Source organism: Musca domestica, unplaced genomic scaffold, assembly GCF_030504385.1.
Source record: "Musca domestica strain aabys unplaced genomic scaffold, Musca_domestica.polishedcontigs.V.1.1 15, whole genome shotgun sequence".
In the NCBI taxonomy this organism is placed as follows: domain Eukaryota; kingdom Metazoa; phylum Arthropoda; class Insecta; order Diptera; family Muscidae; genus Musca; species Musca domestica.
The window spans coordinates 10,256,583-10,284,389 of NW_026712207.1; the positions used below are offsets into that span (position 1 = coordinate 10,256,583).

The 27,807-nt window shown below is 38.0% G+C and overlaps 1 protein-coding gene across 2 annotated transcripts in view; it reads left to right on the forward strand.

Moving 5' to 3' along the window:
• LOC101888630 (bumetanide-sensitive sodium-(potassium)-chloride cotransporter) overlaps nucleotides 1-27,807 on the forward strand; it is a 189,206-nt gene that overhangs the window by 134,509 nt on the left and 26,890 nt on the right. For both annotated transcript variants that reach the window (XM_020034704.2, XM_059119650.1), the window contains exons 7-15: nucleotides 9,307-9,571; nucleotides 13,580-13,833; nucleotides 13,904-14,018; nucleotides 14,127-14,266; nucleotides 14,326-14,491; nucleotides 18,178-18,320; nucleotides 18,491-18,600; nucleotides 18,856-18,991; nucleotides 21,212-21,694. In XM_020034704.2, the coding sequence (XP_019890263.2) occupies nucleotides 9,307-9,571; nucleotides 13,580-13,833; nucleotides 13,904-14,018; nucleotides 14,127-14,266; nucleotides 14,326-14,491; nucleotides 18,178-18,320; nucleotides 18,491-18,600; nucleotides 18,856-18,991; nucleotides 21,212-21,694 (1,812 nt within the window). The remainder of the gene's footprint in view (nucleotides 1-9,306; nucleotides 9,572-13,579; nucleotides 13,834-13,903; nucleotides 14,019-14,126; nucleotides 14,267-14,325; nucleotides 14,492-18,177; nucleotides 18,321-18,490; nucleotides 18,601-18,855; nucleotides 18,992-21,211; nucleotides 21,695-27,807) is intronic.

Sequence of the window (27,807 nt, forward strand, 5' to 3'; positions counted from 1 at the left end):
GTGGACTTTTTTGCTGGCGAAGTAGCGGGTACATGCACTTTATGGCACTTTATGATTACATTTCTCTGAACTAAGATATTAGAAAAAATCCAAAAATATTTGAATCAAATGCCATACGTCTTTAAATCAGGGTCTACAATGCGAGCAGACGAAAATGCATGTTTATACGAAACGGAGAAAAATTAAACCACTTGTTTTCTTTCGGATCGTATGGATGTAAATAGCTGCAAATTTTCTTCCTCTACGTTCCTGGGCGTGGCCAGAAATGCCTTTCGAAACCATTTCGGGAGGTCTCAATAAAAATTAGATTCTTCAAGCAAAATGTTTGGAAAAAATATTTAAAATGTTACCATTTCGGAAGGAGATTGGCCATCCCGGCTACAAACTATCCATCCTGGTTACGACCTATCCATTCCATTCAATGGAACGACCCTGCAATATACCCTCCACAATGAGTTGGAGTCTGTTTGGAATTAAAATTAGGCTTGTTGGCAACCCTGATCTGCTGTGACGACCCTTGGTGGCCCATCAATTTCATTTCCATTCCCCGAGTAACAAAGTCCAGAGATGATTTGCATTTTCTTCCTTTGTCAGGGCATTGCATTGCAATTCTTGTTGTTGTTGTGTCTAATTACTTTCGTTTTGTGGCATTCGTTTATAATTGCATTGGGTCAAATAGACCACTGACTCAATATCCACTGGCATTTCCCCAACAAGTCTCAATTGATGTTTGTGGCTACCCAGACTGAATAGCACCTTTGACAGCAGTCTCCACTCATTTTGGTCGTGTAAATAAATTTAGTTCACTTGATCTGGGTATATTTGAGCTATCATAAAGAGGATGCTTACGTAAGTCATGGCGGAAACAAAATTGGTATGAGGGGGTGGTGTAGAGGACAGAATTTCCATACCTCTATGACAGACTTATTAGGTAATGTGTGATGCCTTAAATTAATTTACACTGCCTTTGGGTGAGTAATTTCGAGAAAAGAAAAATTTCACTAACCTTCGTGTTGCCCTCTCGCGTTTTATGGTGGGGAAATACCTGAAACGTATGTGTGTCGTTTATGACTTGTGGCTTGCCTTATTGCTGAAACTGAAACTCCACAAGGAAATGCGTGTTTGGGTGGGGTAGGGGGTGGTGTGTAGCTTGGCGCATATAAAATGTGGTTATATTAACATGTCGCGCGTTCGGTGTTCTTGTTAACATGTCTTGACTTTATTTACTTCCTTTGGCTTTTCTTGCCACGCTTTATTTTATTTTGTTTGCGTTGGCTTGTTTGTTTACAGCAGATGTCGTCGCAAAAGGATAATATTTGGTTACCATTGTTTTTTTTTTTTTTTTTTTGTACTTCCTAAGTTGTGTGTCTGGGATATTTCACAAAAAAGAGAAAGACTTTGGAATCTTTTCAGATTTTTGAAAAGTAAAAGGAAGAGTCGCTTACATTCCAACCTTTCCACAATGCTAAAATTTGTGATATTATCTTTCCAACATCCAGAGATATGGGTCTTTAAACCCGGACAACCCGATTCTATCCAGTTTAGTTTTTCTAAATTTTATATTTTTTTAGGTAGACAGTCTCAAATGACTAAGAAATGATTGCACAGTGCAACACAAAAAATATTTTTGTGAAAAATCCAGCAGATTATGAAAGTAGAGCTAAAAATAGAAGACACGTGTATCGGGGTTTTGAAAATTTTCATCGAAAAGTAACCAAAATAGAGGGGTGTTTCCCCTTCTTCCACAATTTTGGAAATTTTCAAATTAAGATTCATTGGAAATCGGTTCATTTAAGGTATATAGTGTCTTCGGCAATATGAAGGATCACAATACAAGGATAATTTTGATTAGAAAATTTAACTCTCAAGCGAGTCAACAAAGGGGTATTTTTGGGCCATTTTTGAAAGTATGGCTAAAAACTCTCCTTAAACTTGGCAAAACAAATTTATTTGTCATTAAATTCTACTATGGGTCCCAGAAGATATGAAAAGTCTAAATCTTACCTTAACGGCAGGAATTCAAAATTAATACAAAAAAAAACATTTTAGGGTTAAAATCGGACTTTGTGTGAATTATACAAACAAACTCCAAAAAGGCATCATTTTTGAAAGATAACATCAAAAGGCCAAATTATTAAACAAAATGATCGTATTTACTTGCCGGGAGGTCAGCTGAAAGTGTGCACCTTCGGTTGGCCACCAGAACTCAAGCGGCCGGCCATGTTGATGGTGTGGGCCGCCATAACAGCCGATGATCGCTCTCCGCTTGTATTAATCGACCGTGCCATCAGAATAAATGCCGAATATTATCGCGAAAATATTCTGGAGGGTGTACTAAAGCCTTGAGAACGTAAACATTTTGGCCTCAGACCTTGGTCATTCCAACTCCGACTCAGCACCATCGCATTCAAAATTACAAAATGAGGCTCCTAGCTTCATTTCCAGCGCACAATGGCCACCAAAATCTCCGGATACCAATCCGTTGGACTATTGTGTCTGGAGTATTTTGGAAATAATGTTGGCACTAAAAAATGCCAATATGTCGATCACATCAAGCAAGCGATCCGCCGGGCCCAAATTCCGCAGAGCAACATTCGGGCAGCGTGTGACGGTTTCATTGGCCGTTTGAAGGCCATAATTCGTGCCAAAGGTGGCCAATTCGAACAAATCTAAATTTATTCTAAAATTTGATGCTATTTCCGAAATTTTTTGCTTTCATTCATGTCTGTGAATTAATGAAAAATACTCCTACAAGGGATCACTTTGGAAGGATGACGTCAGAGACAAAATTATTCTACATCAAATTTCACTATAAGTCATCAAGGAAAAGAAATCTCTATAGCCATTATATATCAAGAAAACATTCGCATCAATATTCCCAAAAAAAAAAAAACTCGAAAATATTTCTTTATTTTTTTAATCAATTTTTTCCCGTACTATTTTCGAATTGACACCGGAAATTAACATAAAATTTCTTTGTAGATAAAAAGTTTCAAAAGACGAAATATTCTACACTAAATTTCACTATGAATTTCAGAATAAACTATGTGGCTGGGTTTAATAGTTTTAAGGAATATGACATTCGGAATTTATATATTGCAAGTGAAAATTATGTGTTTGCTCTTTTTTTACTTTTAATTTAACACGTTTTCATTCTAGGACAAAATCTACCTTTTCACGTCATTGTTTGTGGAAAGTGTCAAAGAAAGAAATATTCTACATCAAATTTCAATGCATATCTCCGAATGAAAGAAATCTGAATATTTAAGATTTAACTCAGAAAAATAGCATTATTTTCGGTTAATAAAAAAAACATAATTGTTTTTGGTAAAATAAACACTCTTTCCAAAATTGCTGCAAATGTTGCTACAATTTCACTGTCCAATGGCCGCTCTGGGGTTTGAAAAACGGCAAGCGGATTTCATAGTAATCGGCTTGTAGATCAAAAAACCCCAAAGTTCTTAGGACAAAGTTTTTTAAGATCTTATATTTTTCCTTAACCCTATACAAATTTACCCCTATAGCATTTAGCCTTGAACATTTGTAGAGATGTAATCCAAAGCTCTCAAAGCTTCAAGAATAATATTTGTTTTGAAAAATGGGCCATGCCCTTCCATTTTTTGTTTTCGTCCCATTATAAGTCTAAACCCCGATTTCAAGTATTTATATGAACGCTACTTCGAAATATAAAGGGTGAGATAAAAAAAACTGCAACAAAGTCAAACACCACAATTTTTAATTTGTTTTCAAATTTTATTGAATGAAACCAAAAAATGTCGGAAATAGCATCAAATTTTAGAATAAGTATAGATTTGTTCGAATTGGTCACCTTTGGCACGAATTATGGCCTTTAAACGGTTAATGAAACCGTCACATGCCGCCCCAATGTTGCTTTGCGGTATTTTGGCCTATTCCCGGCGAATCGCTTGCTTGAGGTTATCAACACTTTGGTATTTTTTAATGACAACCTTGCTTTCCAAAATACTCTAGACACAATAGTCCAACGGATTGGTATCCGGAGATTTTGGTGGCCCTTGTGCGCTGGAAATGAAGCGAGAAACCTCATTTTGTAACCATACTTGGGTGGCGCGTGCTCAGTGTGATGGTGCTGAGCCCTGTTGGAATGCCCAAGGTCTGCGGCCAAAATGTTTGTGTGCTCAAGGCTTTAATACACCTTCCAGAATATTTTCGCGATAATATTCGGCATTTATTCTGATGCTACGGTCGATAAATACGAGCGAAGAGCGATCATCGGCTGTTATGGCGGCCCACACCGTCACCATGGCCGGCACTTGAGTTCCGGTGGCCAACCGAAGGTGCAATTTTTCAGCTGACCTCTTTGGCAAGTAACAACGATCATTTTGTTTATTTACAAACTGCTGAACAAGGAATGTTTTCTCATCGCAGAAAATCAAATTCGGTAGTTCACCACTTTTGGCCAAGCGAAGCCACTCTTTAGCTCTTTTGAGTCTATTTTCTTTCTGTTGCGGTGTAAGTTCTTGCACTTTTTTGGAATTTCAAGGGCTTTACCCCGAGCTAATTTTTCAAAATTTGCCGAATGGAATACGAATCGAGCCATTTTTCGGCCACTGCGACGCGGGTTTCGATCAAGTCGCTTCTTTACTTCTCAAACCATTTCTGCTGATGTTGCTGTTTTCTTCAGTCCACTTCCTGACGTCAAGTAGCACGGTGACCAAGTCGGTTGAAAAAAATATGGAATTTTTTTATTTCCTACATTTTAAAGGACAAACAAATGGAATCATCAAATTTGTCAGGAATTTCCAAAGGAGAAATTTTCAGAAAAATGTTTGCAAGGTATACTCGCAATTCTTTGTACATAGGCTTTCAACGAATTACAGGTTTGTCTAAAAGGCCTAAACTGAGATTTTTAAGAATATTTTCAAGGGCCACACACAATATTTTTGTCATGTTTTTTTTTTAAAGGATCAAAGCTTGGGCAAAAATTACTACAACTGGATTTTTATTTAGAATATGCGTAGAAGAGCCAAACTTTAATTTTTTATGTATAGCTTTCAGAAAGCAATGGCGGATTTTTTAAAGAGCTTTTTTTGCCAAGGACCAACAAAGTTATCTCCTTATATTTTTGCCAAGATTTATTCAGGGAAGAATTAGAAAATATTTCATAGAATTTTTTTACCTTGATATTTTGAAGCAACATTTTTAAGGGATCATAAGATTTTAAAATGTCGATTTTTTGGGGTAATTTATTTTCAAGGACCAATAATTTCATAAAAGTACAATTTTTAATAATTTTTTAAGCACAAATCAGTCATGTTTATATAATTTTTTTAAGGAGCGGTGGATTCATCACCGTGGATAATTTAAAACTATTTTTTCAATGTCTAACCGAGATGTCCGATCAATTTTCCTAGGAAAATTTTCTACAACAGAAAAAAAATTCAATTTTTAATTAATATTAAGTTCAAAGATCTTGTGGAATAGAAACGCGGATTTTTTATGGATATTGTTCAGAAAATTAGACTTATGATTATGATATGATTATGCTGAGAACATCTTTCAAGGACCAACAACGTCTTTCTATTTCCTTTGTTTTTCCGTTATAAGAATAAATATTTTATTTCCATTTCACGCGATATACCTCATATGCCCACAATTTCATTTATACCTGAGTGAAAATCTCATTTCACTTACCATACATTGTAAAGGTATGTGTGTGTGTTTGCACATACAATTTAGCTCGACATCAGGTAAAACGCTGTATGTGTGTCTGTGTGTGTGATTTTGACTGTACTTTTCTTTTGTTTTATTAGACAGCTTGGCTTAAGCGTCATAAATCCAGAAATATTTTGTTAAAAGCTCAAAAGCTAAATTTAGCCGTGCATGGCATTATTGAAAGACAAAGTCGTAATATTTACCTATGTGCGTGTCTGTGCGTATGTGTCAAATATTTGCTTTAATATGGTTTAAATAAGAACAAGAAATTCAATTGCGAGCATTTCGGCTATGGAAAATTCAAATCCATTATGACACCAAAAATGAAAGATTTTTTGAGAGGAAAAATTGAAAATTTCATTTAAAAATTGAAGCCTCGAATTAGGAAGTTGTTTACATTGGGGGAAATGTTCACTGTTAAAATAGACGAATGGATTTAGAATCAGGCAAATGTGCTATATATCCATTCTGGAGTTCACTTGTTGTAAGGTCAACCACAAATTTGATTGTGGATCTTGACTTCGCAGTTACCGTTTCAGTAGTATTGGGGTTGTTACAGGTCCTAGGTTGGTTTTCGCTCGGCTTGGGAACTTTCGGCTCAGATCGGCTGAAATGAAGTAGAGGCCTCTGAAGCCAGCTTTTCTACAATAGAGGCCTCTGAGACCAACTACTCTACAATGGCGGCCTACAGGCCCATCTGCCCTTCGGTAAAAGACTTAGGGGCCATCTACTCTACAGTAGCGGCCTTTGAGGCTATCTACTTTACAGTAGTGGTATCAAGGCCAGCTACTTCAAAGTAGAGGCCTCAAAGGCCAGCTACTCTACAGTAGAGGTCTCAAAGACCAGCTACTTCAAAGTAGAGGCTTCAAGGGACAGCTACTTCAAAGTAGAGGCCTCGAAGGCCAGTTACTCTACCGTAGCTATCTCTGAGGCTAGGTATTCTACACAAGCGACCTCTGAGGTCACTGACTCTACACGGCAGCCTCTAAAGCCAGCTACTCTGTAGTAGTTGCATCTGAGGCTACCTTCTCTATAGTGGTGTTTTTGAGCCACCTTCTCTACAGTAGAGACTTCTAAAGGCCACCAACTGCCGCTGCTGCCTCTAAGGCCACCAACTCTGCTGTAGCTATCTCTATTGGCCAGCTACTCTACATTAGCGACCTCTAAGGCCAGCTACCAGTCTATAGCGTCCTCTGAGGCCAGTTACTCTACGGTAAAGGCGTCTGACGCCAGATACTACACAGTAATGACCTCGGAGGCCAGCTACTCTGCAGTCAAGGCCTCTGAGGCCAGTTAGTCTACAGTTGTGGCCTCTAAGACCAGCTACTCTACAGTAGCCACCTCTGTGGCCATATACTCAACAGGGAATCAGTGGCGACCTCTGAGGCCATAATCTCAGCAATATGTGCCTCTGAGGCCTGCTACTCTGCACTAGTGGCCTATTATGGTCGACTATTCAGTAGTGGCCTCCTTTGGCCAGCAGTTCTACAGTTAGCGACATCTGAGTCCAGCTAATATATGTACATTAGTGGTCCCTGAGGCCAGCTACTCTACAGTAGTGGTCTCTAAGGCCAACTATTCGACAGTTAGCGACCTCTGAGGCCAGCTAATATACTCCCTGAGGCCAGCTACTCTACAGTAGCGACCTCCGAGGTTAGCAGCTCTACAGTAGCGACTTCTGAGATCAGTTACCCCACAGTAGCGACCTCTATGGCTATACACTCACCTGAGAATCAGTGGCGACCTCTAAGGCCATCATCTTAGCTATAGGTGCCTCTGAGTCCAGCTAATCCACACAAGCGACCTCTGAGTCCAGTTACTCTATAGTAGTGACCTCTGAGCTACCTTCTTTACAAGGCGGCATCTGAAGCCAGCTTTTCTAGAGTGAAGCTCTCCCAGGCCATATTCTCTACACTGGCGGCTCTGAGGCCACCTACTCTACCCAAGCGGCCTCTACAGGTCAACTAGTCTTAAGTAACGATCTCAGAGTTAATTTACTTTACACTAGCGATCTCTGAGGCTAGCTACTGCACAGTAGTGACCTCTGTGGCAGATACTCTACAGTAGACGTTGCGGCTACCTCAGAGATCATCATCTTCGCAGTAGGTGCCTCTGAGACCAGCTACTCCACAGTAGCGACTTCTATGTCGAGCACCTCTACAGTACCGCGGCTTTTGAGCCACTTACTCTACAATAGTTACCACTGGAGCCAGCTACTTTGAAGTAACAGATATTCATCAGTGGCGGCCTATGTGCCACCCACTTTCACCATCTCAGGCCGGATAGTCTACAGTAGCTATCTGGCCAGCTACTCTATAGTGGCGCCGTCTGAGACCTGCTACCTAGTTGAGGATTTTCAAAACCTCAAGCACAGCCTCTGTCTGAATTGATGGTGTTTATATTCATCCAATCCAATTTTCAACACCAAAAAGCCTCTGAGACCTACTACCCAGTTGAGGATTTTCAAGACCTCAAGCACAGCCTCTGTCTGAATTGATGGTGTTTATATTCATCCAATCCAATTTTACAAAGACTCTGACAATGGTTATAGATATCCCTTTTATATCGCAAATCCTTCATCAGGTGGGTGAATGTTCGGCTACTCTATAGTGGCACCCTCTGAGCACAGGTGCCCGTTTGAAGACTCCCACTTCCATTCTATGTCTGGATCTGTGTATTCATTCAAACCAATTTCCAAAACCAAAAATCATCTGACAATGGTTATAGATCTCCCCTTAATATCGCGAATCCTTCATCAGATGGGTGAATGTTCGGCTATTCGCTCTCTGAGGCCAGGTGCCCAGTTAAGGATTTTTTAACACCCCCACCGCCATCCTTTGTCTGGATGAATGAATATACATTCCAATCAATTTCCAAAACCAAAAATCCTCTGACAATGGTTATAGATCTCCCCTTAATATCGCGAATCCATCATCAGATGGAGGAATGTGTGTATGTGCGTTATTTGGCCTTGACTTAATTGCCCTGAAAAAAACCATTAGAGTACATGTGTGCAAAATTCGCGAGTATGTTGGTTTTTCGCATTTCTAGGAAATCCAAACGCGGCAAAAATAATGGAATCATTACACCAATCCCGCGAAATGTTTCCGACCCAAAAAAAATTACAATGCATTCACATTACGCGCCCCTTAAAATATGCTACAATATTTTCATTTCGTTGTAATTCGTGAAGCCTTTAATGGAGGGCAATAACAAAACCTTTGCTGTTATTTTAACCTGAAAATAGCATCCTGTCGAATATCCTTTGTTTGCGAGATGAGGACACAATTCATTTCCATAACAAACATCTGTTCAGCGCATTTTAATCTGTCTTTTCATGAATCTCTGTTACTCTTGCATTGAATGAAAGAGAGTCATGAAAAAATATGCTGCCGTTTTTTTTCTTGTTTTTGGCTCATCTTCTGGATTACTGTAACAAAAACAAATCCCCCTGCTTCATGTTTTTGTTAAGCCTGTAATGGGCCGGGATAAAAACAAAGTTGATTTAAACCAACATTGGTTTCTTTGTTTTGTCCGGAATATATTTGTTTATTTTTTAACCTTTGTTATTTATTTTTCATATTTTTTTTGTTTTTTATTTTATTTTTGTAGAATACCCACAGCTTGAATCGCAATGATGACCTGGAGGCCGGTGCTGCCGCTGGCAATGGCATGCTAAAGTTTGGCTGGATCAAAGGTGTCCTGGTGCGTTGTCTGTTAAACATCTGGGGTGTTATGCTGTTCCTGCGTCTCAGTTGGGTGGTGGGCCAAGCTGGCATCATGGAGGGCTTTATATTGATTTTAACCACAACCGTTGTGACGAGCATCACTGCCCTGTCGATGTCAGCGATTAGTACCAATGGTGTCATCAAAGGAGGTGAGTTCAAAAAAAAAAAAAAAAAATGTTAAATAAAATTTGGGAAAAGGGGCAAAATAGTTGGTCTGACTGAGACTCCGTTGAACTGAAACAAAATTGAGGATTTTGATTAGGATAATTTAGATTTTTTTCAAATCGAAATTTAAGATTTTTATTTTGGTTTGCAAAAATAAATCAAATGTTGCAAATTAAATTATAAATTAGAAAATATTATCCTCCATCCTTTATTGAGGATATGACCCACAATGTAATTCGATTTATTTCTTTTGAAAGGAAAATTTCTTGTTTAACTTCTCGGAAATGCAATAGGCCATTGATTGTTTTTGGCTTTGGTCTCCTTAACACACACACATACATATGCCCAACTTTTATCTCTGTATAGTCCTGTGTGATGCAGGCTACAAAATATTTGATTAACTGGCATTGTATTGGACAATGGCCTACTTGGGGATGCCTACTACAGTAATGTCCATCTAAAATTGGGCATACCTTCCTTGTATCGGCATCAGGGATGGAAAATCAAAATTTCCCGAAAAAATAATATTTGAAAAATTCTAATAATTTTGAAAAATATTTCGTTGTACTTTTGGTCCACAGATCCCGAGAAGAAACTTGGAAGAAAAAATGTGAGTCATAGAAATGCTCAGTAATACATTGTAGACTTGTTTACATTGAAATTTTTACTGCGTATTGGCAGTGTATGACCATTTTTGGTGAAACCTCGTATAGCAGCTACTCTTGATACTCATTGTCACGAAGTTTCCAGCTCAAATTCAAGAAAATTGGCTGGAATTTGACAATTTGGATATTTTTTTAATAAAAGTTTACCCCTGACATTTTTTCATATCGAATTTTTTGAAGATTTTGATGGGAGCCTATATAGCGGTAGTTATCGATTTTAGGAATTTTAAATGTCCAGGACACATCTTCCAGTCGAAATGGCTGCAATTGGATATTTTGGAATCTTAATAGGTAGAAAACATCTTCTCAAAAATCTTTCATTGCATGCATCCTCACTCACCTAAAAGTGGTCTCCAATTACAGGTGTTTTGAAGATCCTGGTCACTTTTTCCACTAGGTCCGTAAAAAGCTATTTGACGAAAATATTCATAATTTAAAGAAACGGAAAAATCATTCCCAAATTTTAGGGATTTTAATGAAGCACCGTTTTTATACCCTACACCACATAGTGTTAAGGGTATTATGTCTTTGTGCATTTGTTTGTAACAGACAAAAGGAAACGAGATAGACCCATAGTACCTTATGATGATCTGCATAGAATCACATTCTGAGTCGATTTATACATGTCAGTCCGTCCGTCTGTCCACGTATTCTTGTGAAGAAAATACAGGTCGCATTTACTTTTCCGATTGAGATAAAATGTTCCAAACAATATTTGTTTGTCCCAAGGAAGAACCCTATTGATATTAGTCATAATCGGATCAGATTTAGATAAAGCTCCCATATATCTTTAACCGATTTCAGATTAATTGTACACCAAATGGCCAAATGACCTGAATTTTGGCACATCCAACCGAATTTAGTCTAGAATAGTACCAATGATATTTGGTACCAGATATCAGATACAGCCTATAAATACCAATTTCGGTCCAAAATTCCTGAATTTTGGTACATCCGACTAGAAGTCTAGAAACAAGTACATCGAATTCGGAGAAAATCGGTTCAGATATGGCTATAGTTCCCATACATATATTTCATCCGATTTTGTGTTTAAGTCCCTCACATTCGTTATATGCATTCGAAAAGAATGGTGTTTGGTATCAGATACAGCCTAAAAATACCCCTGCCAAATTTTATCAAGATCTGTTTAGATTTGAATATAGCTCCCGTACAGGGTGAGATAACAAAACTGCAACAAAGTCAAACGCCATAATTTTTACATTTTTTTAAATTTTATTGAATGAAAGCAGAAAATGTCGGAAATAGCATCAAATTTTACAATAAGTTTAGATTTGTTCGAATAGGCCACCTTTGGCATGAATTATGGCCTTCAAACGGCCAATGAAACCGTCTCACGCTGCCCGAATGTTGCTCTGCGGTATTTTGACCCATTCCTGGCGAATCGATTGGCTGCGGCGATCAACACTTGGGTATTTTTTAGTGCCAACCTTGCTTTTCAAAATACTCCAGACACAATGGTCCAACGGACCATTATTTTCGCGATAATATTCGGCATTTATTCTGCCGCGGTCGATTAATACGAGAGGAGAGCGACCATCGGCTGTTATGGCGGCCCAAACCATCACCATGACCGGCGCTTGAGTTCTGGTGGCCAACCGAAGGTGCACATTTTCAGCTGACCTCTTTGGCAAGTCTACACGATCATTTTGTTTGTTTACAAACTGCTGGACAACGAATGTTTTCTCATCCGAGACGGGGAAATCGAAATTCGGCAGTTTACCACTATCGGTCAAGCTAAGCAACTCTTTAGCTCTTTTGATTCTATTTTCTTTCTATTGCGGTGTAAGTTCTTGCACTTTTTGGAATTTCAATGGCTTTAGCACGAACTCATTTTTCAATATTTGCCGAATAGAGTATTTCAATATGTTCAGCTCATGAGCCATTTTTTTTCGGTCAGTGCGACACGGGTTTCGATCAAGTCGCTTCTTTACTTTTCGGACCATTTCTGCTGATGTTGCAGTTTTCTTCCGTCCACTTCCTTGACGTCGGGCTACGCACCAGTATCACGTAATCGGTAACAAGCGATGGTGCGGGACACAAAAGTTTTATTCAAATTTCAATGCTGGAGTGCTCTAACGATAGCCACTTGTGGTTTTCCAGTCAAATATAAAAAATCTCACTATCCCGCTTAAATTCCATCGCGAATAACTTTTTTTCTGGAAAATTCTCACCAAAATGCTTTTGTACGCTTGTAAACAGTATAATGAGCTGTCACTGGAATAATTTTAACAGCTGTTGGACGAGTGGCTTAGAAATGATAGCCGTCTGAAGTTGGTTGCAGTTTTTTTCATCTCACCCTGTAGTCCTAATATAGTTCAATCAAAAACAATAATGTTCCAAATTGTACCTTTTCGTACTTATAAAGAGCACATTTTTAAAAATGCGAATTATTTAATCCAAGAGTGACACTCGTGTACTATTTTACAGTTGTAGGTCTTATGAATTGTCCAAGTACAATGCTGTACAATATTGTAACTTTTAGTACAGTTCGTACCCTTAAAGAACGATATATATTTTTTCAAAAAGCAACCCGGTGTTACCTATGATACTCGTGCACTTTTTTCCATTTTTAAGTCCTATTAATCCCTCAGTTACAATGCTGTACAATTTTGTACATTTTAGTACCCTTAAAGAACGATTTGCAAAATTCCGCCTCGAATGGGATAGAATTTCGAAATTTCGCATTAGGGTCACTCTTGATGAAGATGGGTGCACCAGGGGTAACCCTCATGGAAAATTTCAAAATTCTATCCCCTCCGGTTTATTCAAGAATAATATTGTACCTTTTTGAGTATTTTGGTACGTTTTTTTACATATAAGGCCACAATTCCTCTTCCCTTCTTATACCGTTCGCACTGAGAAATTGATGGTCAAACTCACAGTCAATTATCGTACTCTTTCAGTAATGTATACTTTACATCCCTGATCTGCCAACATAGAAAATGTTTAAGGACTCAATTGGCCTCTCTCTCTCTGCCTTTTTATGTCTCTTCCCCTCTCTCCCCCTCAATTAATCCCAATTCACAGAAGCACATTTGTACAATGCGGCTACACTTGTAATCACCCGGTTGCCGGCCAGCTGCGTGCAATTATCCAGAAAATAATACACTTCAAATGAACATCGGATAATGACAGCAAAAATGAGAAGATAATTAACATGTCAATAGCTGGAGGATACATGAAAAGCATTAAGGACTTTTTTTCAGACTAAATTATTATCCTGGTTTAACATTTTGCTACAGAAGCCAGCGTTTCATGAGATTCTGTTGTTTTGTTGTCCTCTCTCTTTAAATTCTTTGCTTGCAGGTGGAACATATTACATGATATCACGTTCGCTGGGTCCGGAATTTGGTGGCTCGATTGGTTTGATATTCTCGCTGGCGAATGCTGTGGCCTGTGCCATGTATGTGGTGGGTTTCTGTGAGTCCATGTTGGATTTGCTGCGTTCCATGGGCGCCAGCATTGTTGATGGCGGTATTCAGGATGTGCGCATAATTGGTAGTGTGACAATTCTGATATTGCTGATAATTGTTGTGGTCGGCATGGAATGGGAGGCAAAGGTAATGTTCTTGTTGAATCCTTAAAACAAATTACTTTTAATATTTTCTCTTTTTCTTTACTGTCCTCTAGGCCCAAATTGGTCTGCTGGTTATTTTGCTGGTGGCCATTGCCGATTTTATGATTGGCAGTTTCATTGGACCCAAAAGTGACGAAGAACGTGCCAAAGGTTTTCTCGGCTATAACAGTAAGTGCCAAATTCCAAAGGCAAAAAAAGTTAACAAAAAGTGACCCCTAACCGCCTAATTAAATTTTCATAAACGTTCCGTTTTTTTCCTCTTTTCATAATTTTCAGTGACTTTATTTAAGCAGAACTTTTTCGCTGATTATCGCCCAGAGAAAGGTGTCGTCCATGACTTCTTTTCCGTGTTTGCCATATTTTTCCCAGCAGCCACAGGTATTCTCGCAGGTGCAAACATTTCCGGTGATTTAAAGGTATCATTTGCGTTCATTATTCATGTTGAATTTATTACCATCCACTGTCTCTTTTCCAGGATCCCCAAAAATCCATCCCGAAGGGAACCCTCTTGGCCATTTTAATAACAACCGTCACTTATTTGATAATGGTGGTAATGGCTGGCGGCTCGGTTGCTCGTGATGCCACCGGCAATGTCACCGATATGGTTAATGGTTCATTTGCCTTTCTGGATTGTGTGCCAGGTGAGTGAGTGGGTGGCTGGTTGAGGACATATTGACATTTCGCAATTTGTGTTTTCTTTTTCATGTCATTTTCTTTTCTATTTTTTTTTTTTTTTTTTGTTTTCAATTAAAACAAAAGGGGATAAAAACAATTGAATTACTTTTCACTTAATTCCAATTTAATTAACAGTTCTCGGGAAAAAAAATCTTGTATTTATTTACGAAAAATGAGAGAGAAAAAAGTAATGTTAAAAAAATGTTAAGAAAAACAAATAAAAAGGGCTCAAGCCAGGAATATGGGAAGCTATTTGGAAGGGAATTTTTCCCATTTAGGGAAAGCCTCTTGGGCTATTTCCGCGGAAGTCCTTAGGGATCTCATATCCACAGACAAATTTTTAAATAATTTAATTTTAAAGAAGAGGTCTCGAAGTCTTCAGGTCTTGGAGGCTCTCTACCTATGGAACTCTTAAGAAATAGTCTACCATAGAACCCGTCCTTAGAGATAATCTATCCATAAAATTACTTTGTAAGAGTTCTCTTCTTCACATAAGGAAACTAAGGAATCTCCTATCCATAGAAGACCTATGAAACACTTAAGAAGTAGTTTACCAAAGAAACTTACCCTTAGAGATAATCTATCCATAAAACGACTTTGTAAAATTTCTCTTATTCACATAAGGAATCCAAGGAATCTCTTATCCATCCTATAAAGGATATTCGATCACTATAAGGTCTTATTATATAGGAGACTCTTGAAGACTTTTATTAAAAAAAACTCATCTCTTCTTTTCAAAAATACAAAAAATGTATTCTATAGAACCAATAAGTCCAAAAAAGCTATTCCGTAGTTGGAAGACCTCTTGGTAAAACTTCAATAGATAGACCTTAAAAGATAAAATTCAATAATTAGGCAGGTAGTATTTTTCCAGGTTTTTTTTTAAGATTGAAGGCTTTTAAGAAGGCTTTTTTTAATATAAGATCTCTCAGAAGCACTCCATTGCAATTCTTCTGTCATTAGAATACCTGCCACATATTTTGTCATAGGTTAATTTCTACGCTGATCTTGAACATATATTCTCTACCCCGATTGGGTATTGGCCCCCATTCAATACCCTTCACAACCAAGTTTTATTCATAAAATAGAGTGAAACCAGTCCTGAATTCAAAGATCTTGACGCCCTCTATAGAAATTTTTGAATTGTTTTTTAGGTTATGTAGGGTAGCTGACCTTAGATGCCGCCAGTGTATTGCAGCTGGGCCAGAGGCTTCCATTGTAGAATATCTGCTCTCAGAGGCCACTGCTGTAGAGTAGTTCTCAGAGGTCACTACTGTAGTGTAGTTGACCTGAGGGACCGCCACTGTAGAATAGCTGACCTCAGAAGCCACTACTGTAGATTAGATGGCCTCACAGACTACTGCTGTATAGTAGCTGGCCTCAGAGGGCAGAGAATATAGCTTCAGAGGCCTCCACTGTAGAGTAGCAGACCCCAGAGGCCGCTACAGTACCGTAGCTAGCTTTATATGGAGCTACTGTCGAATAACTGTCGTTAGAGGGCGCAATTGTAGACTAGTTGGCTTCAGATGCTGCTATTGTAGAGTGGCTGGCCTGATATGCGGCTACTGTAGAGAATCTGGCCTCAGAGGCCGATAGTGTTGAGTAAATGATCTCAGAGGTCGATACTGTTGAGTAACTGGCCTCAGAGGTCGATACTGTTAAGTAACTGACCTCAGAGGTCGATACTGTTGAGTAACTGACCTCAGAGAGGGCAGAGAATCTAGCCTCAGGGGCCTCAACTGTAGAGTAGCTGAGCTCAGAGGCCGCTAAATAACTGGCCTCAGAGGTCGATACTGTTAAGTAACTGACCTCAGAGGTCGATACTGTTGAGTAACTGACCTCAGAGAGGGCAGAGAATCTAGCCTCAGGGGCCTCAACTGTAGAGTAGCTGAGCTCAGAGGCAGCTAAATAACTGGCCTCAGAGGTCGATACTGTTAAGTAACTGACCTCAGAGGTCGATACTGTTGAGTAACTGACCTCAGAGAGGGCAGAGAATCTAGCCTCAGGGGCCTCAACTGTAGAGTAGCTGAGCTCAGAGGCCGCTAAATAACTGTCGTTAGAGGGCGCAACTGTAGACTAGTTGGCCTCAGATGCTGTCATTGTAGAGTGGCTGGCTTGATATTCTGCTATTGTAGAGGATCTGGCCTCAGAGGCTACTACTGTAAAGTAGCTTACCTTAGGTGCGACTACTGTTGAGTGCTGGTCTCAGGGGTTGATACTGTTGAGTAACTGACCTCAGAGGCCGCTACTGTAGAGTTTCTCTGCCTCTTAGACACTCTACAATAGTGGTATTTGACCGCCCTCTAACGATTCCAAGATGCCACTATTGTAGAGTGACTGGCCTTAGATGTCGTTACTGTTGAGTATGTGGCCTCATAGGTCACTATTGTAGAGTAACTGGCTTCAGAGGCCACTAGTGTAGAGTAGCTGGTATCATATGCCCCTAGTTTAGAGAATTTGGCCTCAGAAGCCGCAACTGTAGATTAGCTGGCCTTAGAGGGCTCTACTGTAGAGTAGCTGGCCTCAGAGGCTCTACTGTAGGGTAACTGGCCTCAGAGGCCACTACTGAATAATAGCTGGCCTCAGAGGCCTCTACTGTCCTTAGAGAACGATACTACTTTGTAGTTGGTGTCAGAGGTCGCTATTGTTGAGTAGTTGGCCCCTGAGGCCGCTGAAGTGGAGTACCTGACATCAGAGGACAGTACCGAAGAGTTCCTGATCTCAGAGGTCGCTATTGTTGACCAGCAGGCCTCAGAGGTTGCTACTGTTGAAAAGATGGCCTCAAATGCCGCTATTTTTGAGTTGCTTGTATCAGAGGCAGAGAAACTGGCTTCAGAGACCGTAGTGAAGTAGTTGGCTCAGAATACGCTAGTGTAGGGTAGCTGACCTCAGATGCTACTACTGTAGAGTAGTTAGCTCAAAGTTCTCTGCTTTAGAGTAGCTCCCTCAAATTCTGCTTTTGTAGAGTAGTTGGCTTCAGAGTCCTTTACTATTGGTGGCTTGCTTCAAAAGCCTCAAATGCTACTACTGTATAGTATGTAGCCTACGAAACCGCTACTGCAGAATAACTTGACTCATTGGACCCATTTTGAGAGTAGTTGGTCCCGGAGGCCGGTACTGTTGAGTAGTTGTTGTAGCAACTTATATTACCATCGGAATTTTTTCTTGACCTCTTCTAACTTTTTTACAGGTCTGCATTTTATTTACAACTAACTTTTTTGATTCATAAAAGCTCCAATGTTTTTTGCTCTCAGTTTTTTTGTATTAAATTATATGACCTTCACAAATAACCCCCCACCCCTCCCTTCGTCATTAATTCTTCTATTTGTTTTCATTCTCCGATGTAAATATAATCGCCATTGATCACTATTTAAGAAAAAAAGAGCTAATAATACAATGCTACTGAACTATTGATTCAGACTTATAGTGTATTTTTACTCTTTTACATTCCTTTTCTCCCAAGGATTACTGCATATTTACTGTTGACACACACATACACACACTTACATTTCTATATCACAAATTACGAAGTTCTCAAAACAGTAACAGTTTAAGACCTTTGACATTGAAACGGTTTTCTTCCTTTTTTTAGTAAATTGTAATCTGCTTATAACGAATTCTCTTCTTTTCTTGCTACTTATCATTCTTACAGGCGCTTGCGAATATGGTCTATCGAATTCCTTCCAAGTCATTGAGTTAGTCTCCGGCTTTGGCCCACTCATTTATGCCGGCTGTTTTGCTGCGACACTGTCATCGGCTTTGGCCAGTTTGGTATCGGCACCCAAAGTCTTTCAGGTAAGTAAATGGCAAAATCAGCCATTGTTTTGCAAATCTTTGGCTGCTGCCGTCCGTTGCTGCTGCTTTAAGCAGCTTTGCAAGTTTGTTTAGCCGAAGATTGAATTTAATTAAAACTTTGCTTTTGCCGAAATTTAACGGAAAATTGTGATTTTGTGCTTCCATTTCAGGCTCTGTGCAAAGATGAACTTTATCCCAAGATTGTTTGGTTTGCCAAGGGTTTTGGCAAAAATAATGAACCTGTCCGTGGTTATGTCCTGACATTTGTTATTGCTGTGGCGTAAGTCTTCAATTGTTTTTGTGTGTTTAGCTCCTTGTGGGTGGGCTGTGGCCCTTGTTAACATCGAAATTACTTAACCTAAGTTCTGAAATGCCAATGTAATGCCATTGTTATTAATTTTCTCTTCCCCTCTTTCTTTTGAATGTTTTCATTTTGCGAAACATAACAAATGGGCCACCTGTTGCTGCTGTCTACCCTCGTTGGCCTTGTGTGCTTTGGACTGCCTGTCATTGTTGCTGCTTCTGCCGATTTCAGTTTCATTTTAATTGGCGAACTAAATCTCATAGCTCCTCTGATATCGAATTTCTTCTTGGCCGCCTACATGTTAATCAACTTCAGTACATTCCATGCCAGTTTAGCCAAGCCTGTTGGCTGGCGCCCAACATTTAAGGTGAGTATGGTAGCAAGCACATAGTGTTTGGATTTAAATGTGTGTAAATATTTACGGTAATTTAACAAGAATATGCTGCAGAATGTATTTAACTGTTCGGGATAATAATTACCGTGGGTCATTTCGATATAATGTTATTGAATTCGCCTAAGGCCTAACTCTAGTAAAAACTATCAGATTTTTATGACTACATCCAGTGGTAGGTACCCTGATTCCAGGAAATTATTTTTTTCTTGGGGGCGGATATTTGATCCGAAAGTCCGGATCCAAGACCCGGACCTACTACGTGAAGTAAAGTTTTTACTGAAAACATAATTTCAATATTCTGAAAATAACATCGATAATTTTGATACAACTCCGGAATCCTCCCTTTTAAATAACCCCATCATGTGATCACTTGTTGGATACGCATTAGCTTTCAAATGATACCTATATTGTCCATATCGGTTCAGAAGGTCCGGTAGGCCTAACCCTAGTCTGGGACGCGGACTTTTGGGTCAAAAAAAACCTTTCCAGAGTCGGGGTAATTGTATCTTAAAATTCGACAGATCAAAAAATCGAAAATCGATTTTGGTCGACTTTGTGACTTGGGAGTAAAAGACGAAAATCGCTTTCTCTTGTTGAGGATAAAGCTATAATAATCATCTCTTGCTTTCGTGCACGTATCCCATGGCCCTTGGAAAACAAAATCGAAACTCGAAAATCGATTTAAATGCAAATTCGACTTTAGTTTTTGATTAGATAAAATATTTTGGTTCTAGATTTTATCTAAGCAAAACAAAAAATGTTAAAAAAAAATATTTCGAAAAATCGATAGTAAGTCTTATCATCTGTAAGAAAAAGTTTTTCTGAAAAAAAATCGAAAATCGATTTCGATCGACTTTGAATAGGAAAAGTCGAAAGCTGATTTTAGGCAATATTAAATAAAACAGAATTATTAAGAAATAGACTTTTCTTGTTGATTAAGAAGGTCTAAAATTTAACAAATTAGGAAATCTATATGTATCCCATGGTCCTTGGGAAAGCAAAGTCAAAAAACCAAAAATCGATTTAAATTTTTTAAGTCGCCCTAAAAATCGATTCAAATCTGTAAAATCGATTTTTTTTTTTTGGATCTTAAGAAGAATAAGAAATTGTAGATTTTTTACCTTCGGCTTTTGATTTCTTCGTCAAGAAGTAGTTGGTACGATACCCGAAGTATTCATGTACCAGTTGCTATGTTATCGGTTATCGATTGTTAGTTCCTTTTATTGATATTTTCTTCGGCTTCATAACAAATTAATCGAAATCGATCGATTTTAGTCGACTTAGGATGGAGAATCGATAGTAAAGCCGAAAGTCGACTTTTTTGTCGATTTTTTTTCGACAACATATTCCTATGTTAAAGTATGCATACCCTGAGCCTATCTTTCTTCAGGGAAGCGCACAAAAAATCAAAAATCGGTTTCAGGTTGGGAAGTAAAAAATCGAAAATCGAGTTCAGTTGTTTGAAGACAAAATCGAAGTTAAATCAAAAACTATGGACCAGTTTCTGTACAAAATGAAAGTAAATGCGGAAGAAAATCGAGAATAAGTTTTGGAATATTTTGAATGTTGGCATGTGGTTTTTCGTTCGCATTCGTCATACAAAACCAGGCGCTAAAACTTTTTTTGATGTTAGAAAGAAAAAAATTGTAAATTTTTTACTTTCGGTAACAAAATATCCAAATAGATCGATTTGGTCGACATAGAATTGAGAATATAAAATCATTAGGAATGTCGAAAATCGACTTTTTTGTCAATTTTTTTTATAACATTTCCAAAGTTTACACTGAGCCTCTCTCTTCAGGAGAGCGCGCACAACAGGTCTTCTACGTTAGAGCATGAGTTCAAATATTTTCACACCTCATCCTTCCAATTGACCACATAATAAACAGATATTTCCTGTAATGTTATTTAAGTTAAGCTATACTCCTTGGGGCACTTTAAGAATGACGTATAATCCCTGATACCAACAAAATGCTGGCAGGATTCAGCTTTAAATTATGCTCAACAGTATCAACAATTTGCCATCATAAGAACGCTTTTTATTGAATTTATGTGAGAAAGCAATAACCACAAAAACACTAACAATAACAACAACATCCTGAACATTGCTATGTATATTCTCTCTCTAATGTACTTTAATTTATGTTAATATGTTTTCCTCTTCTCCTCCTCTTTCTTCGCCGTTTTCCGCAGTACTACAACATGTGGCTAAGTCTCGTGGGTGCCATCCTCTGTGTGGCCGTCATGTTCCTGATATCATGGGCCACCGCCTTGATCACATTCGCCGTGGTCCTGGCACTGTACTTAATCGTCGCCTACCGCAAGCCGGATGTTAATTGGGGCTCCACCACCCAGGCACAGACCTACAAGAACGCTCTGATTTCTGTACAACAGTTGAATAACGTTGAAGAGCATGTGAAGAACTATCGCCCGCAAATTTTGGTACTTTCCGGCCTGCCCAACACCCGTCCGGTGCTGGTCGACTTCGCCTATATGCTGACGAAGAATTTATCGCTGATGGTTTGCGGTCACGTATTGCGTGGCACGAGCTCACAACGTTATCGCAACTATTTGCAGGAACGTGCCACCACTTGGTTCCGCAGACATCGTGTCAAAGGTTTCTATTCGCTGGTGGATGGTGAGGATTTCGAGTCGGGTTCCCGGGCACTGATGCAGGTTGGTGTGACCATAAATACTTTTTTTTTATTATTTTGTGTTAATGATGGGCTATTTCCTGTGATGGAGGCAGAAAACCACATTGCCAACCCCTCCAAAAAAAGAAAACCTTTTAATGCGTCAATACTTGTCATTGTCACTGAACGACTTGAACATGTTATGAATTTGGACATATCAAAAAAAAAAAAACTAAAAGGACTTGTCATGTCTTATTTTGTAATGTTTATATTGTATTAATTCGGAAAGGTAGCATTTCTTACACAGGGCAACAAAATGTGGTTTGGAGAAAAAATATAAAATTATCTGGAGATGACATTAAATGATGAGTCCACCCTCAAAAACAAAATCTTCAAAAAATGAGTTATGTTGTAAATGATCACATCATTTTTTTTTTGTTATATGCCCCACCGTAGCCCAAATATATATGTATTACTTTACCTCGTATTTTGAACATGTCCCAAAAAAAATTAAAAAAACCCCTTAACTTTGATCTGTTGCCATTTTTTTAATTTTGGCGGAAAATCCAGCATAAATCCCGAATTTTACTATAATTTTGTTCTACAGTGTTACAAGGATTGTCGAAGGACAAATTTACATTAACATGAAATGTTTGAACTGCTTTTCATCAAAAACAGAAATTTGATAAACTACATAAACACACATATTGTCGCAAAAAAGGATAGGACTAACGTGAGAGGGTCAAACTGAAATAATATTTAAATATGTAAACATTTAAAGATCAAATTGTATTTTGTCAAGGAAAATTGAGAATTTTATCCAGAATTAAGGGAAATTCTTTACATTGTCAATTTTTAACAAAAAAAAAAAAAAAAAAACATTGCAAAAAATAACCTTGGATATTTTTAAATTATATTTGGATATGCTGGTCGGACAAACACAACCATGTAGTGGATAGTGCAAAGAATGATAAAAATTAAAATTTTAAAATGTTAAGAAGACTTCAAAGTTCTTCGGTGGCCTTCAGAAAAACTTAGGGTTTTTTATAGATGATAAATAGTAAAAAAGCTGTAAGTTCGGCCGTGCCGAACTTTTAATACCCCTCACCATTTGGAACGGAATTGGAATTAAAAAAAAAATAATAATAAAAATAAAAAAAAATAAAAAAATAAAAATTTTAAATTATAAATTTGATATGCTGGTCGGACAAACAGAACCATGTGGTGGATAGTGCAAAGAATGATGAAAATTAAAATTTAAAAATGTTAAGAAGACTTCAAGGTTCCTCTGTGGTCTTCAGAAGAACTTAGGCCCTTTTATAGATGATAAAAAGTAAAAAAAGGTGTTAGTTCGGCCGGGCCGAACTTTTAATACCCTCCACCATTTGGAACGAATTTGGAATTTAAAAAAAAGTAATAAAATAAAATCCGTTAAAAATTCTGCAAAAATCCTAAAAATGCCGAATGTAGCCATTATATTAGGGTCTATACGACGACGTGGACCTGCATAGGCAATTTTTGCCACAAGCCATTAGAATATTCAAATGCGAAACTTGAACAAAAAAATCGGTGAATACTGTAGCTAAAATCATTAAAATACCGAATATCGGGAGATACCGTTGTATGGGGGCTATATAAAAACGTGCACATTCACAGACAATCTCCTGTCATAGGCTGTAGTATTCATTACGAACTTGAAATACAAATTTTCAAACAATTTCGGTGAATAATATCGCTAAAATCATCAAAATACCGAATATCGGGAGGTACTATTATATGGGGGCTATACCAAAACGTGGACCTTCTTGGCCCATTTTCAACACCAAAAGTCCTGCAGACATAATATACATTTAAGTACATTTTTATCAACATACTTCATTGCGTTCGGAAGCTAGAGTGATTTCTACAGAAGGACAGATGGACGGACATCGAGGTGTAACAAACTGAATGACAAACCTAATATACCATCCATTCCATGGTGGAGGGTATAAACAAATTAAGTTTTATTTATGGATGATAGAAGACCTCGAGGTCGTCTATAAATAAAAGTAAACAATAAATGACCTGAAGGTCATCTATAGACACTAGAAGTAATCAAGGTCTTCTATAGACACTAGAAGTAATCAAGGTCTTCTATAGACATTAGAAGACCTCAAGGTCTTCTATAGACATTAGAAGACCTCAAGGTCTTCTATAGACATTAGAAGACCTCAAGGTCTTCTATAGACATTAGAAGACCTCAAGGTCTTCTATAGACATTAGAAGACCCCAAGGTCTTCTATAGACATTAGAAGACCCCAAGGTCTTCTATAGACATTAGAAGACCTCAAGGTCTTCTATAGACATTAGAAGATCTCAAGGTCTTCTATAGACATTAGAAGACCTCAAGGTCTTCTATAGACATTAGAAGACCTCAAGGTCTTCTATAGACATTAGAAGACCTCAAGGTCTTCTATAGACATTAGAAGACCTCAAGGTCTACTATAGACATTAGAAGACCTCAAGGTCTTCTATAGACATTAGAAGACCTCAAGGTCTTCTATAGACATTAGAAGACCTCAAGGTCTTCTATAGACATTAGAAGACCTCAAGGTCTTCTATAGACATTAGAAGACCCCAAGGTCTTCTATAGACATTAGAAGACCTCAAGGTCTTCTATAGACATTAGAAGACCTCAAGGTCTTCTATAGACATTAGAAGACCTCAAGGTCTTCTATAGACATTAGAAGACCTCAAGGTCTTCTATAGACATTAGAAGACCTCAAGGTCTTCTATAGACATTAGAAGACCTCAAGGTCTTCTACAGACATTAGAAGACCTCAAGGTCTTCTACAGACATTAGAAGACCTCAAGGTCTTCTACAGACATTAGAAGACCTCAAGATCTTCTATAGACGGTAGAAGACCTCAAGGTCTCCTATAGACAGTAGAAGATCTCAAGGTCGTCTATAGACAATAGGATCTTAGGTCCTCCTATGTACAATATTAGACATCAGGATTTTCATGTATTGATTCTTCTTACTTGAAATTCCACTTCTGTCGACCAGATTGACGATAGAGCATGTAATTTTTTGTACCTTCAGCCATAAGACTAGAGAGTGTATATATCGTTTGATACGGCCAAAACTTGCTTCATCGAAATAACGGTTTTAGATCCTAGGTCTGTTTGGACCAAATCCGTTTCAGGACATTTGGAGTCGATTTGACGATGTACGTCCGTCCGTCTGTCAGTCCGATTTGATCCAAACTTGGAACATCGTAATATTATTATTAAACTTATATAGAATTCGGAGATGGACAATATCGGTCCACTCCTTCTGGTACCTCCCACACAAAATGTCAACATTTGCAAAGAAGATAATGTTCGACACAGAAAGAGAAAGGATAATCCGATTTTGCCCTAACTTTGCAAATCATAATATTTGCATCATGTGCGAAAATGGATAATATCGTTCCATTCCATCAGGTACCTCCCCCACAAAGGGTCAAATTTTTGAATAGTTTTAACTCTTATAAAATGAGATGTAAGAGTCCGATTGTCTGCAAATTGCACACATCACACTATTTTTATTAACCCCAGGTCTGGTGTAGAGATGGGATATAGCGGACTACTCCTTATGGTACCTCCCCCACAAAGGGTCAAAGTTTTGAATGACCAAAAGGATCATAAAATCCGATAAAAGCATTCGGTTCTCTTCATACTTCACACATCCCATTTTTCACAAGATAAGCTGTGAATATGGGTAATATCGCTCCACTCCTTCTGGTACCTCCCCACAAAGGACCAAAATTTTGAATATACGAAGCTCATAAAACACGAAATTAACATCCGATTACATTCAGACTTCATACATCTCAATATTTCCATCAACAAAAGATCTGTTATGAAAATGAAAGAGATCGGACCATTTCTTCTGATACATCCCCCACATAGGTTTCCAGAAGCATCCAACTTTCATTAAATTTCACATATCCAAACATTTTTGCGTTAGTCAAACTGACCCACAATGGGTCTGTCATATCTTGCAAAACATTGCGATTTTCTATATCCAAATGTTTCTCTCAACCAGAAACCCCAGATGAATATGAAACTTATGATTTCCCATAAACTTAGATGATAATGCTCGATATTTTTGACATATTGCCATTACCTGTATTTTTATCTGTTTTAGATGAAGTATGAAAATGGAATACTTCGATCGACTATGTCTGGTACCTCACGCATATTTTAACATTTTCAAAACTTTGCACATATCTTATATAAAATATAGCACGTTGTTGTCAGATACGAATTGGTCAATTGCTTCGGAACCTCCCCAAGGGTCAACAGTTTGAATAATCATAACTCAAGGCTGAGGGTATACATCTGTCGGCAAACCAGACTGATACCTTTTGATTTGTTTAGATATAAATCAATACCATTAGCTTTTTATTTTACATATGTATAGTAAAGTGCCACTTGATTGTATCAGCTAAGTGCTTTTAATAGCAGCCAACCTATCCCCATCCCAAAGAAATGTTAAACCAAGGGATCAATTTGGCTTCCATTGGTGTGGCCTACCTCATAACAAAAAATTTCTATAATTGAGTTTTTCATTAAATAATGGGTCTAGTAACCTAAAAGGTAGCTCGTGTTGCACACACACCAATACACACACTTAAAATCATCACCTGCCTTCTGTGGCGTATACGTGCTAACAACATGTATACGCCAGCATGTACCACTGCAAAATAAAATCACTGTCATGCATAGATAATGTGAGTGGCTCTTGTGCATTATCATGTCCACGAGGATACTTTACAGATTTGTGACTTTGAAAATTTAAGATTTCAGGCTTTTGAATATTTTTAGCTTTTAAATTTTTTATTTATTTATTATTATTTTTTTTTTTTTTTGAAATATTTTCAAGTTATTTTTTCCAGATCATAATATCCATAAAGAACCTCTCAACACTCTAAAATATTGTAACATCATTTAAAGTAAAGTTATATTCTTTTAAAACATTTCTTTTATTAATATTTCCACCATGACTGGTGTGTTTGCCCACCTGAAAAATATTACCTTGTGGGCGTATTAACAAACCAAACACAGACTTCTCATGGTGGCTGCAGGTTTTTTTTCTCGTTTTCTTCTAATTTTGTGAACAATGATAAACATATTTTTATACTCTCCACCATAGTATGTAGGGTATATTAAGTTTGGCATTCCGTTTGTAACACCTCGAAATATACACTCTAGACCCCACAAAGTTAGCAATGTCCGTCCGTCTGTGGAAATCACTGTAGTTCGTAATGGATACTACAGCCTATGACAGAAAATTGTCTGCGCAGGTCCTCGTTTTATAACCTCCATGGTACCTCCCTATATTCGGTATTTTTATGATTTTAGCGACATTATTGACCAGAATTGTTTCAAATTTCGCATTTAAAGTTCGTCATGGACACTACAGTCTATGACAGAAAATTGTCCGTGCGGGTCCACGTCTTCGTATAGCCCCCATATAACGGTACCTCCCGATATGCGGTATTTTGATGATTTTAGCGACATTATTTACCGGAATTGTTTCAAAATTGCCACTTAAAGTTCGTAATAGATACTACGGCTTGAGACAGAAAATGGGCCATGTAGGTCCACGTCTTCGTATAGCCCCCATATAACTGTACCCCCCGGTATTCGGTATTTTAACGATTTTAGCGACATTATTTACCGGAATTGTTTCAAATTTGGTATTTGAAGTTCGTAATGGATACTACGGCTTGAGACAGAAAATGAACCATGTAGGTCCACGTCTTCGAATAGCTCCCATATAACGGTATCCCCCGATATTCGGAATTTTGATGATTTTAGCGACATTATTTACCGGAATTATTTCAAATTTTGTATCTGAAGTTCGTTATGGATACTACAGCCTATGCCAAAAAATTTATGTGCAGGTCCACGATTTATAACCCCCATGGTACCTCCCTATATTCGGTATTTTGATGATTTTAGCTTCATTATAAACAGTTTTTTGTTCAAGTTTCGCATTTCAATATTGTAATAGCTTGTGACAAAAGTTGCCTATTCAGGTCCACGTTGTCGTATAGACCCTAATATAACAGCTACATTCGGTATTTTTAAGATTTTAACAAAATTTTTAACGGATTTTATTTTTTT